The sequence below is a fragment of the Hypanus sabinus genome, chromosome 2, assembly GCF_030144855.1.
Source record: "Hypanus sabinus isolate sHypSab1 chromosome 2, sHypSab1.hap1, whole genome shotgun sequence".
In the NCBI taxonomy this organism is placed as follows: domain Eukaryota; kingdom Metazoa; phylum Chordata; class Chondrichthyes; order Myliobatiformes; family Dasyatidae; genus Hypanus; species Hypanus sabinus.
The window spans coordinates 42,965,009-42,979,548 of NC_082707.1; the positions used below are offsets into that span (position 1 = coordinate 42,965,009).

Below are 14,540 nucleotides of genomic sequence, written 5' to 3' on the forward strand. Positions count from 1 at the left end.
GATAGACCGAAAAGTCTGTTTCTGTGCTGTCGTGCTCTATAAATCCATGACTCTATTCATTCTTAAATGCCAGCTGCAGTCTACGAAGTTTATAGAATGTCAAATGGCATAACACATAATTAATAAAATATCAAGAATATGCATAAAAGGTACATCACAAAGAGCATACATTTATTTGTTTCCACCTTGCATCGAACTAGATATTGGAAATAACGATTACAATCGGTCCTTTCAAAACGTAGGTGAAAGATTAAAATAGATATCAATGGCTACGAATTCACCGAAAAGAGTGCATTCTGTCCTCTGCAAAAACGAATGATGTAGTTCGTCAACCCATCGTAGATATTGCTAATTTTGGGTTAATTTCAAATCAAATGTATAGTAATTCTTTATACAGCACATAACTTGCAGTCTGCACTAGGTTCCACATTGGATGGTCAACGTATGTTTTATATATAAATCAAATGAAATTTACGAATTAACTTTGAACTTGGACTTCGCAAGCAATTACCAGAATTTGCATTCTTAAAGCTATGATTTTGAAATCAGTTTTGCTGCTATACATCATAAATGATTTCTAAACGCAATCACTAAACTGTCGATCTATGGGCAGCATAATATAATCAATCACTCGTTATCAGGATATTGGTACTCAAAAGCAAACATGTTAAGATTTCTCCAGCTTTTCTTCCGCGGTCCGGTCAGATGGGGCGCGTCAGCCGTAGTTGCCCTCTCATCTAGAAGGAAAACTCCGATCTCAAACTGCCGCTGCCATGTGTCGCAGCGGGTGTCGAACTGAGTCGATCTTTGCCGGTCCTTCGGATTCATCAGTTGCGTATCAAGGGGAAGCGTGCTGCATGGCCAACAACTTGTTCTCCATATCGCACTGACCCGGCTTGTGCATCGCATAGTTGCTAGTTGCACAGTTGCATGGTCAATGGAGAAACATAGAAAATCTACAGCTCAATACAGGCCCTTCGGCCCGCGATGCTGTGCCGAACACGTACTTAGTTAGAAAATACCTCGGGTGGTAACCCTCTATTTTTCTAAGGTCCATATACCTATCCAGGACTCTCTTAAAGGACCCTATTGTGTCCGTCGCATTCCACGCATTCATCACTCTCTGCTTAAAAAGCACTTACCCGGCATCTCCTCTATCTACTTCGAAGGACCTTAAAACTGTGCCCTCTCGTGTTAGCCATTTCATTCCTCGGAAAACGCCTCTGACTGTCCACGCGATCGACTCCGACTAACGGAGGGCCTCTCATTATTCAACAAATGAGCAGCAAGATTGATACTGCTCAATTCACCATCGTTTCTTGTTACGGAACTTTTTTTCGTCAAAGGGTAGTGAATCCATGGAATTCAATGCCACAGAGACTTTCGAGGCCAGACCATTGGGTATATTTAAAGTGGAGGTTGCTAGGTTCTTGATTCGCCAGGGCGTTGAAGATTACGGGGAGAAGACAGAAGAATGGGGTTGAGAGGGAAAATGAATCAGTCATGACGGAATGGCGGAACAAACTCGATGGGCCGAAAGGCCTAATTCTGCTCCTTTGTCTTATGGCCTTAAGCAAAACTATAATTGTTTAGCAATTATGAAACCAACTCTGGAAAGACGACTAAACAAGGAGCAACAGGGCTGTCCTTGATGCTGGGCAGAAAAGGTTGAGACCCGGTTGGTTCTCCTGTGGGCGAGTTCTGGTTTGCTGCTTCAGTAAGCACGTTGAAAGGTCGGTATCATCGTGTTCTGAATCTAGATAAGGGTGAAGAAATGTATCACAATTTTACTAATAAAATCATCTTACTCCCATCTTTAATGCGTGTTCTTATTTGGAGGAGGAAAAAACCGCTTTTAGAAAATGCATCTTCCTAAATGTAAATGTCTCTGTATGGTTGCTCATAAAGGAATCCTATTTATACCTCCCCTGGCATTTTATTTTGAGGATTTCGATGCAACCATGAAAACTGAACATAAGTTCCATTAAAATAACCAGGCGCTGTCTTTTTAACATTTGGATAATTCAGACAGAATCATCTCGCCGTTTTACAGATAAATTGAAGCGTCAATTACAAATATAGCATTTACCACACTGTTTTAATATTTTGTTACAATAGCACTCTTTTGCTGCAGATTACCTTTGATTTTCAGAAATTGAGAAGTAAGGATTGTGAAAAAGAAAACTCGTCTATGGCGACAGCCCTGTTTCACATTTGAAATGTGAGCTGGCGTCTTGAGAACCCGGTTGAAAGTTTCAGAACATTTATTAAGTAGTGTCCTTAACCACAGGTCAAATACTGTACATAACATAAAATACTTCGCTACTTTTAGACTAATATTCAAAGTGAACCGATTGTTTCTCCCTCTAATGTGAAGACGGGTGGTTTGATCCACCAACGTTACAGATTGAACTTGCAACATTTATTTGTGTACGGCGAATCCCTAAGAGTAACGTTGAAACATGTTTGCTTTTTAACACAGTCGGCTTGATCAGGAAGTTTCAAGTCACTGATGGTAAAAATCGTAACTCGCATGAAAGGAGGTGAGGGGCGTGGCTTGGGAGACCAGACACTACTTAGTGCTCGGCGTGGATGCTCGACACAGTCGAGGAAACTGACTTGGTGCTCAGGGTTGGTAAAATGGAGAAGTACGAGGCTGCCATGGTCCTTGGAGCACTCGGGAATGCCATAGGGTATCACAATGTCACCCACGAGTGCTACAAAGCTGGATTAAAACTTACCGAGTCTGATTTATTAGCTGAGATAGACACAATGGTTTTAAAATCATTTCAGTGGAGGGCTCCGCTTGATACTCTGATGCACATGGCGACTGCCGAAGCGTTAGCTTCTGGTGAGTTTTCTGTCCAGTCCTATAGCTGGTTATGTGTTTCTTTCCGAACAGGCTAATTTAAGTATTGTCATCCATCAGAGGCTTGACATTGGCAAGACGTATCGCTGCCCGCCGGTGAACAGTTCGTTCACACGATTCCATGGCACAAACTATCTTCGTCTGATGTTAAATGTGAAAACACAGAAGTTAAAAAGAGTGCGTCCGGTTTCAGTGCTCCTGAACCTTTCCGCCACCTGCTTTTTAACCTGCTACTCTAACTGTCAACAGCACATCGCTGAATGTCACAAACACTTCAGTGCGTTCAACGCGTTCATTAAAGAGCCGGTTCAAAACAGATCAGACGATATGATTTTTTATCCTCTTTTGTCCACGTTCGGATATATAAAAAATAATTATCGAACTGATTCAAAAAACCGAACTCTATTTCAACATAACGCACTGAAGTGTTTGGAAAGTAGACCAGAAATGATGAGCAGCAGCTCGTGTATCGGATTTATCAGTTACTGTTACTGAGATACTAACATTTCGAAACCAAACTTTAAAAGCCGATATGTATATCTAAAGCCAATATATTGTATATCGCAGTTACATTGGCACTAGAGCCAGAAATGAAGTAAACTTTTGGAATGTGGATTCTCGGTCAAAGCTCTGACTCTATGGGTGTATTTCCAGGATGTTCAGTTATTTTAGTTACTCCTGTCTCAGGGTTGAAAGATCTGTACTGTATACATTCCGCGCATTTGATTGAAGATATTACACTGCACCGCAAGACTGCCCTAATAATAACAGGAATGGAATAGGAATGTGTTGTTCTTTCAGCCTGGGATTCCATTCAAGAACTTTGCAACCAAGCTGCAAAAAGACATCTCCTGGTTTTGCATTCGTATCAGAATCGTTCAGAAGGAGCCGAACTCCGGACAAAAATCTATTCTTCCAAAGGGTGCACAGCGTTAAAGAGAAAAGGTGAAAATCTTTCCATCTCATTGTAAGCTTGTGTAGATACTACGTGTTACGCCGCTGGAATGAAGGTTCTCCACCTCTGTCTGGCGTTGGACATACACCGTCACACACAGATATGCGAGGATTTTTCATTGCTCTTTACCTAACAATTTTTTTTCACCAGCTCCTGGTTGTTAGCCCTGAGCTAAACCCCCGAACCTAAAGGACCGGTGAACTACTCTTAGTCTGGCCTCTAGCCTTTGTCCTGTTTGACAGGGGGGACCCTGCCAAGAGCATAAAGCCCTGACTCCAGCTCTCCGGGTTGTTAGGCGCTCAAGCCTCCAAACCCGACAAGCTTGTGGTCCTTGGAGAATTTAAGTACGTATATCAGTCTATAAATTGTGGGTGAATTGCTGTTCCTACACATTAAAAATCGGCAGTACAAACCAGTAATATTCAGACTGGCTGATTTAATTCAAGCAACAGTCATTAATCCAATTCTAAAGTGATAGTAGTTTTAGAGCTATCCCAATTGTCTTTACATGTATTTGAAATAATGTTAAAGGTGTTTTCTTCAGATTTTTTTCTTACCACCATAGACAAGAATAGTCATGATACTTATTGTTGTCCATTTATGAATTGCCCACAGTGAAGAGTGGGTGTATCAATACATTATCTATTAGTCTTCAGGGAAGCACAGTTATCCATCGGATAATCTAAGCTTTATTGCACTCTGCTCATGAAAATACTTAGTCATGCATTTTCTGGTCAAAATGAAAGGCAAGCTAGAACTTTCATTTGGTAGGAATAATCTTCTGCAATATTGCTCAAGAATACATTAAATCATAAGGAGAGCACTAAACATTATGAACAAGTGTCGAGAATATACCTTGGCCACAGAAAATGTCATGAATTACATCTCTTTTCTTCAATTAAAGGTGGCTTTGATATTGACAATGTGGCAGACAACAGATGGAATCCGTGCAGAGGTTTATAGGAAAGGTGAACAGGACTTTGGATTGTGACAATATGATTAAACACCTTGTGGATATAGAAATTGAGACTGAATGGTGATTGGTGAGACAGAAATGGCTTGGAAAGCTTTTTGAAGGTCAAACAGGAGTGGTATGTTGCCCGAATAGAATATTAGCTAGCAATGTATTTAGAATAGTAACTAATCAGGAACCGGACACATTAACAAATGTAGAAGCAGAAGATGATTTTCATGAAAATGTTCAATCTAAAGAGAGATAATGGAGTGGATGTACAGAATATATTTATGGTGACGTAGATGGGAGCCATGCGGACCATTGGGTCCATGTCGGCACCTAGGGAAGCAATCCTATAAGTCCCTTAACCCACTCCCCTACTTTTCTATAATTCTACAACTTATTCTCTTTAATACATAATCAACTCCCATTTATTTTTTTCTTGTTATTAACAGTGATAAATTTAAGGTATGAGGTGTAAGATTTAAAGAGATTCAAGGTGGGTATTCAGAGCAAGTTGGCAGAGGAAGCTGTTGAGGTGGGTACAATTATAATATTTAAGGTTATTAAGATAAATAAATAGATAGGAAAGGTTTAGAGAGATATGGGCTGAACACAGGCAAATGCAACTAGTTCAGGAAGGCAATTTGGTTAGCATGGGCATGTTGTTCCAAATGGCTTTTTATATGCTGAATGACTGTGCCAATAACCTCCAAGGGGTAATTTACAGTAAGGAATTAGCCTACCACAATGCCTTTGACATAGGGGAGGGAAATGGAACATCTGGATGAAACATACACTGTCACAAAAGGAGCATGCAAACTCTGCACAGATAACAACAGAGATCAGGTACTGCGCCATTGCATATACCACCAAGAGGGACTGGAAGAAGGGTCATAAGGTAATGGACGTTGGAGATAAAATAAAGTTCATAAATTCTCTGCAAAAAATAGAAACTTGAAGTCAATGCAAACTTTGAAGCAAGTCAGAGAACTGTTTCCCATTGAAAAATAATTAACTGGGATTATCCTTTCTATAATAGTGGCTTGGCTGACACTGTTTCATGTAGTCATGAAAGATCCAACAAGTGCAAATCTGGACTAGTGATGCAATAGTTGCAATGTGATCTAGGTTAGTTAGCTTAACATAGTGAAATGCAAAGGCTTTAGTGAAGAATGAAATGATGATGTATTGAGTTAACATAGATCTCAGAATAGACAGCAGTGCCTAATAGATATGGTGTAGATGAATTTTTAATTAATGTGATAATTTTTTTTCATTTTTTATTACATAGAAGGTGATCATTTCTCAATTATTAGAGATTTTTTAAAGGAGTATAACTACAAAATAGCATTAATTTTGTTTAGGAGAGTAGGACTTGAGGAGTGTAAGTGTTGGTAATCCTCAAGGTCCAGTTCAGGGGTACTTCAAAGTTCAAAGTAAAGTTCATAATCAGAGTACATACATGTCACCACATCCAACCCCGAGATTCTTTGTTCACTGTAATTATAACACAAATAAATGAATTGGACATTAGCCAAAAGGGTATGTCATTGAAGTTAACAGATAACACCAAAATAGGAAGTGTAGTTAAATAGAAGTTAAAGAAAGCTATTGATAAGTCAAGGGAATGGGCCAAGTTCTGACTTCAATATCAGTAAACATAATGTTGATGCAGTTTGATTAAAAATATAATAACATTGGAATGGAAGTAGTGAAGGGAAACAGTAAAGGAATCTCAAGACAGTAATTCCCATAACAGGCAGTGAGAGAAAGCTAATCAAGCTATTTTATCGTAAGAGATACGTATTTTAAGTTTCATGTATCTACATAATGTTTAGGGCATAGTTCAAGATTAGATTTTATTACCAAATTTTAAAATCTTCTTGTCAATCTTGGGCAAGATGTAGCACTTGCCTAGCCCCCACCCCCAATAAGCCATGGGGCAGATAGTGGATGGTTGTTTGGGTGGCTGGTGTCACCCGTCTTATAAAATCACCGTCCAGAAGAAAGCAATGGCAAACTTTGGCAAGAACAATCATGGTCATAGAAGGACCACGATCGCCCACATCACATGGCATGACACATAATGAACGAATAACACAGCTTGATCAGGATGTCACTTATTATTGCAAAAGCATGAAGAAGTACATTGATTTTTATTTTGCTTGTTAACAGTGTGAATTAAAGATAATATAATGTCTTTCCAATTATGGAAGCATGCAAAAAATTGAATTAAGATCAAACTGTTTACAACAGCTATAGGACAAAGAAGGAAAATGTAGGATCAAGAATAAATCAAAGAAAGTTTAGTATAGAAAGTAGAAGAAAATCTTTCATTCAAACACCCTTCTTCTGTCTGCAACAAGCAGGATTAACAAACTGAACTATCTTAATTACAGTCCCCACTCCCATTCCAACATGTTGGTCCATGGCCTCCTCCACTGCCTTGATGAGGCCACTCTCAGGTTGGAGGAACAATACATATTCCGTCTGGGTAGCCTCCAAGCTGATGGCAAGAACAGCTTGTAAATTTAACTTATGTAAATTTCTTTCCCTCCCCCTTTTCTCTTTTTCAATTCCCCATTCGGGCTCCCCCTTACCTCTTGTCTTCTCCTCACCTGCCTGTCACCATTCTCTTATGCCCTTCCTCCTTCCCTTTCTCTCATGGTGCAATCTCCTCTCCTATCAGGTTCCTTTTTCTTCCGTTCTTTATCTTTCCCATCTGTCACCTCACTCCCACCTACCTTCCCCCTCACCTGGTTTCCAGCCTGTATTCCTTCCCTTTCCCCAACTCTGGCTTCTTCCCTCTTCCTTTCCAGTCCTGAAGAAGAGTCTCAGGCCAAAGTGTTGACTCTTTATTTCTTTTCATAGGTGCTGCTTGACCTGCTGATTTCCTCCAATAATTTGTGTGTGCTACCTTTTCATTCAAGAATGATCCAGGCTACATAATAAAAACATAAAAAATCTACAGAACAATACACTCTTCGGCCCACAAAGCTGTGCCGAGCATGTCCTTATCTTAGAAATTATTAGGCTTACCCATTAATTAGGCTTACCTATTTTTCTAAGCTGCATGTACCTATCCAGGAGTCTCTTAAAAGACCCTATTGTATCCACCTCCACCACCGTTGCCGGCAGCCCATTCCATGCACTCACCACTCTCTGCGTAAAAAAAAAAACAAAAAAAAACTTACCCCTGACATCTCCTCTGTACCTTCTTCCAAGCATCTTTAAATTGTGCCCTCTCGTGCTAGCCATTTCAGCGCTGGGATAAAGCCTTTGACTATCCACACAATCAATGCCTCTCATCATCTTATGCACCTCAATCAGGTCACCTCTCATCCTCTGTTGCTCCAAGGAGAAAAGGCTGAGTACCTGGATGAGGAAGTGGAGGGATAGATTAGTAAATTTGCTGATGACACAAAAGTTGGGGGTGTTGTGAATAGTGTGGAGGGCTGTCAGACGTTACAGTGGGACATAGATAGGATGCAAAACTTGGCTGAGAAGTGGCAGATGGAGTTCAACCCAGATAAGTGTGAGGTTGTTCATTTGGTAGGTCAAATATGATGGCAGAATATAGTATTAATGGTAAGACTCTTGGCAGTGTGGAGGATCAGAGGGATCTTGGGGTCCAAGTCCATAGGACACTCGAAGCTGCTGTACAGGTTGACTCTGTGGTTAAGAAGGCCTTCATCAACCGTAGGATTGAGTTTAAAAGCCAAGAGGTAATGTTGCAGCTATATAGGACCCTGGTCGGACCCCACTTGGAGTACTGTGCTCAGTTCTGGTCGCCTCACTTCAGGGAGGATGTGGAAACCATAGAAAGGGTGCAGAGGAGATTTACAAGGATGTTGCCTGGATTGGGGAGCATGTCTTATGAGATTAGGTTAAATGAACTTGGCCTTTTCTCCATAATGACGTTAGCTAAGTGACTTCTTTCCACCATGTAATTTCCATGTAGTTATTTCCAGTGGAAGTTGGCAGGCTGAGATAGGGAAGTGGCAGGGTATTTAGATCTCGATTTTAGAACTCAGCACAATAATTTGGGAAAATTTGAAAATTCTGCTCTGATCTTTACACCACAACATAGGACATGGCCAAAACATTTTAAATGTATCTAATGTCAATAAATACATAGAAAATACTTTGTGGTTATGGGAGACGCAAAATACATTATTTTTTTTACAGGAAAAACTGACATAGAGCTGTAGAGTTATAGATCAGTGGGGTGCTCAGTGCTCCCCATCATTGAGCACATCTACACTGAATGTTGTCACAGAAAAGTAGTATCCACTCTCAGTCATGTTCTCTTCTCACTGCTGCCATAGGAAGAAGGTACAGGAGCCTCAGGATTCACACTACCTGGTTCAGGAATAGTTAATACCCCTCAACCATCAGGGTCTTGAACCAGAGGGGATAACTTAACTCAACTTCACTTGCCCCTTCACTGACCTGTTCCCACAACCTATGGACTGTCAAGGAGTCTTGATCTCATGTTCTTGATATTTACTGCTTAATTATTTTTTTCTTCTTTCTTTTTTTGTATTTGCATAGTTTGTTTTTGCACACTGGTTGCCCGCCCTGTTGGTGTGATCTTTCATTCATTCCATTATAGTTATTAGACTTGCTGAGTATACCAGCAAGATGATGAATCTCAGAATTGTCTGTGGTGACATATATATACTTTGATTGTAAATTTACTTTGAACTCTGAGCATGTCAAAACAAGTTCAGAATTATTCCAGAATGTAGGACTACAAATTGTATCAGTAACAATGAATGTTTTGGTGATTTTTGAATAAATTAGTGGAAATAGTCTGATGCATTCAGTAATTTTGTAAAGTTACTATTAGGTATTCTTGAAAGCTAAAGCCACAAACTGATAGGCTTAAAATTTGAACATAATGTAGTTGTCATAGAACACACTTGGAATGCATTAGCATAGGGTTGAATTTATCATTAGATTATTAAAGAAGCCTTATTCATTTATGAATAAAATTTAATATCTAAATTGGTGAGAATATTCAAAGGTTAATTTGAATTAACTATTGACTATTGGAGTAGCAATACAAAGCAAGAACACAAGAACCATTTGAAAAATAAAAAATGTTCCTTGTAGTTACTTTGGCATGTACTGAGGTCATGTGGAATTTGAGGCACCATTCTTAATTTCTGTCACTCGTCAATTCACAGAACCTAAATTTGGAGCAGCTGCGAGAACAATGTGCATCGGTATGTGCTATTCAAAGGCTGAGCAACTGAATGATCTCCTACATGCCAGCATTGAATGTGGGCGAATGACACACAGTTATCCAGCAGGTAACATGCATGAACTAATACCTTGCTGGCAATACCTGACCCCTTCCTGGATGACATTAAGGGTATTGTTCCATGATAATATCAGAAACCATAATAGAACTCTGTTCAGATTTTCCCCAAATAGCATTCACAGTATGTAGAATGAATGCAGTCAGACCACAGTTTTAATGTTTCCAACTAAAAAAATTACATTGTAGTCAATATCCTTATGTTAGCTTTTTTATCAACTGAGTAATGCCATAGAATGTAGATGCTTTAAACAGAGGTATTTTATTGATGTAAATAGCTCAGTTATGAACTCTGCTTTCATAAGTGAAACAATTAGAGATAATTAATTGAAGAATCATTACTTCCAACTGATATATTATTATGTCCAACTCATTTTTACTCCTGCTTGTCTATGTTTTGTTGTGTATGTTACTTAAAATTACATACAAGAGAGAAGCAGGCCATTTGACCCAACTATTCATCTTATTATTTGTGCCTTACTTGAGCACCTGCCTTCATTATTCCTTATCTCAGTCTAAACAGCACCATATTACTCTCTCATTCTCCTGCTTAGCTTGACCTTTCCAGCTCCCTCTTATATTTATCCAGTCACCCCTTAAGTATGTAATACTTTACACTTCAAACACTTTCATGTTGTGGGTGAAGGTGATCCTCTAGAACATCCTTGTGAATGCTTGTCTACAGTCTCTTGGTCATGGCCTCTAGTTATGCTTTTGTTCAAATGGAAACTCGCCCTATGTCTATTGGTTTAAAGCTTTCATAATTTTATAAATCCCTTACTTTGCCACGTCTCATACCCTTTGAGGGAAAATACCTAGTCTGTTCATCCCTTCTTGGTTCTAGGACCATCTTATTATTAACTCTTAAACTGACACTAAGATTTTAGGTTCTGTCTCCTGCGTGACACTTGCGTACGTTCTGGTGGATGATTCAAGTAAGTGACATAAAAGTGAAAATGATTCAAAAGAGGGAAATAAAACATCCTCACCTTTTCGAATTGGACTTGTATTTCGTTTAGATGTACAGGGCGTTGTTTGTTTCAGTCCTGAATACCAGTTGCTAAATTATTCTGTACACTTACTTGACTAGCATTTGGGCTTTGGAATAAAGGAAGGGTGACTATCTGATTGCACTAATTTTTTCATACAATGAAACAGAATGGTGTTTTGAACTGCATAATTAGCTTATTTTTTTAAAAAAACAAATTCAGGGAAAAAGCAAATTGTTATTTCATTATGCAAAGAATTCAGTTAGGTTCTTATTTATTATCCAAAGCATTAACATTACATATGTTCATTTGTAGGGTTTCTAGGTAGTTTCTGTACAGCACTTTTCACATCATTTGCCATTCAGGGGAAGCCTATTGCTCAGTGGGGCTGGAGGATGATGGAACTGATGCCAACTGCAGAACAATACTGTGAAAGGAAGATGAAACACTTTTCAGGTAATCTCCAATTTCATTTCTTAAATCAAACTCGACATATTTCCACAATGCTTTTCATAAACCCAACTAAAATAAATCAAAAAGTTACAAAAAATATACGCTGTGAAAACATCTTGCTACTTACTTTGTGTTCAAGAATACTGAGATTAGTAACAGCTCTCTGTTTTAAAATCTCATAATGTGACTCGTCTACTTATGTTTTCATAAATAAAGAAATAAATATGGTTTTAACACAGATTTAAAATTGATGTATTGTATATATACACACAATTTAGTTATGCTCTGTACATTCCATTAGGAGATCTCTGTATTTTTATGGCAAATGTGTTCATGCTCTGTGTAATATTCGGTAAAACAGGTCCAGGCCAGCTGTCAGAGCATTCCCTTCAATTGTAGCTACCCCTCCTTCCCCATCTATCTTCCTGTTAGCAAATCCCTCTCATACACCCATCAATTCTGCCTAAATCTCAAGCCACCCTTTCCACATTTTGGGAGGAAACTGGTGCATAAGATGATGAGGGATCGCCAGAGGCTTCTTCCCGGGCCTGAAGTGGCTAACATGAGGGGGCATTGTTTTAAGGTGTTTGGAAGTAGGTACAGAGGGGATGTCAGGGGTAAGTTTTTCACACAGAGAGTGGTGGGTGCGTGGAATGCTCTGGCCGTCAGCCATGGTGGAAGTGGATTCAATAGAGTCTTTTAAGAGACTCTTAGATACATGGAGCTTAGAAAAAAATACAAGGCAATGCGAAAGGTAGGGAAATTCTAAGCAGTTTCATGGTCGGATCAACATTGTGGGCCAAAGGGCCTGTAATGTGCTGTCGATTTCTATGTTCTATCCAGAGGAAAACCATGCATCAGAATCAGAATCAGGTTTATTATCACGTGAAATTTATTATGTGACGTGAAATTTGTTAACTTAGCAGCAGCAGTTCAATGCAATACATAATCTGGCAGAGAGAAAAAAAACAATACTAATAATTACAATAAAACATAATAAAGAAAAAAGTAAATCAATTACAAATATTGAATAGATTATTAAAAAATGTGCAAATACAGAAATACTGTATATTAAAAAAAAGTGAGGTAGTGTCCAAAGCTTCAAAGTCCATTCAGGAATCAGATGGCAGAGGGGAAGAAGCTGTTCCTGAATCACTGAGTGTGTGCCTTCAGGCTTCTGTACCTCCTTCCTGATGGTAACAGTGAGAAAAGGGCATGCCCTGAGTGCTGGAGGTCTTTAATAATGGACACTGCCTTTCTGAGACACTGCTTCCGAAAGATGTCCTGGGTACTTTGTAGGCTGATTTGATTTACAACCTTCTGCGGCTTCTTTCGGTCCCGTGCAGTAGCCCCTCCATACCAGAGTGATTCAGCCTGTCAGAATGCTCTCCATGGTACAACTATAGAAATTTTTGAGTGTATTTGCTGTCTTGCCTTCTTTGTGACTACATCAATATGTTGGGACCAGGTTAGATCCTTGTGGTGAACTACATATACCTGTCTGGACATGCCCCCCCCCCCACCCCCCGGCTGACTGCTCCTGTGGCTCCTCCCACAGACCCTGGTATAATGGTGATTGGAGGCACTGCTCCTTCCTCAGTCTCCAGTATGTCGTGTGGGGATCTCTTGCTGCTGACTGCTCTCTTCCAGCGAATAAAAGCCTACTTTAACTCATGTCTCCAAGAGTTATTGATGGTGCATCAATCCTCAGAGATCTTGACACCCACGAACTTGAAGCTGCTCACTCTCTCCACTTCTGACCCCTCTATGAGAATTGGTATGTGTTCCTTCGTCTTACCCTTCCTGAAGTCCACAATCACCTCTTTCGTCTTCCTGATGTTGAGTGCCAGGTTGTTGCTACGACACCATTTGCACTAGTTGGCATATCTCACTCCTGTACGCCCTCTCATCACTACCTGAGATTCTACCAATGGTTGCATCATCAGCAAATTTATAGATGGTATTTGAGCAATGTCTAGCCACACAGTCATGTGTATACAGAGAGTAGAACAGTGGGCTAAGCACACACCCCCGAGGTGCGCCAGTGTTGATCGTCAGCGAAGAGTATATGTTATCACCAATCCGCACAGACTGTGGTCTTCTGGTTAGGAAGTCAAGGATCAGTTACAGAGGGAGGTACAGAGGCCCAGGTTCTGCAACTTCTCAATCAGGATTGTGGGAATGATAGTGTTAAATGCTGAGCTATAGTCGATGAACAGCATCCTGACAAAGGTGTTTGTGTTGTCTAAGTGGTCTAAAGCTGTGTGAAGAGCCATGGAGATTGTGTCTGCCATTGACCAATTGTGACAATAGGCAATCTGCAGTGGGTCCAGGTCCTTGCTGAGGCAAGAGTTCAGTCTAGTCATAACTAACCTCTCAAAGCATTTCATTACTGTCGATATGAGTGCTACCAGGCAATAGTCATTAAGGCAGCCCACATTATTCTTCTTTGGCACTGGTATAATTGTTGCCTTTTTGAAGCAAGTGGGGACTTCTGCCCATAGCAGTGAGAGGTTGAAAATGTCCTTGAATACTCCCACTAGTTGGTTGGCACAAGTTTTCAGAGCCTTACCAGGTACTCCATCGGGACCTTCTGCCATGTGAGGGTTCACTCTCTTTAAAGACAGTCTAACATCGGCCTCTGAGACAGAGATCACAGGGTCATCAGGTGTAGTAAGGATCTTCACAGCTGTAGTTGTGTTCTCCCTTTCAAAGTGGCATAGAAGGCGTTGAGTTCATCTGGTAATGAAGCATCACTGCCATTCATGCTATTGGGTTTCGTTTTGTAGTTAGTAATGTCTTGCAGTCCCTGCCAGAGTTGCCATGCATCTGATATCGCCTCCAACCTCATTCAAAATTGTCCCTTCACCCTTGAAATCACCCTCCGCAAATCATACCTGGTTTTCTGGTACAGGCCTGGGTTGCCAGACTTGAATGCCACAGATCTAGCCTTCAGCAGGCGACATACCTCCTGGTTCATCCACGGCTTT

At 40.1% G+C, this 14,540-nt stretch overlaps 1 protein-coding gene across 4 annotated transcripts in view; it reads left to right on the top strand.

The window, feature by feature from the left end:
- The window catches only part of LOC132378108 (uncharacterized), a 42,406-nt gene that overhangs the window by 3,295 nt on the left and 24,571 nt on the right, over positions 1–14,540 (top strand). For 3 of the 4 annotated variants that reach the window (XM_059944862.1, XM_059944869.1, XM_059944866.1), the window contains exons 2-4: positions 3,671–3,814; positions 9,975–10,100; positions 11,413–11,553. In XM_059944862.1, coding sequence (XP_059800845.1) covers positions 3,671–3,814; positions 9,975–10,100; positions 11,413–11,553 — 411 coding nt within the window. Of the gene's footprint in view, positions 1–2,587; positions 2,852–3,670; positions 3,815–9,974; positions 10,101–11,412; positions 11,554–14,540 lie in introns of those variants that run through there. The other variant, XM_059944859.1, reaches the window with a different exon arrangement.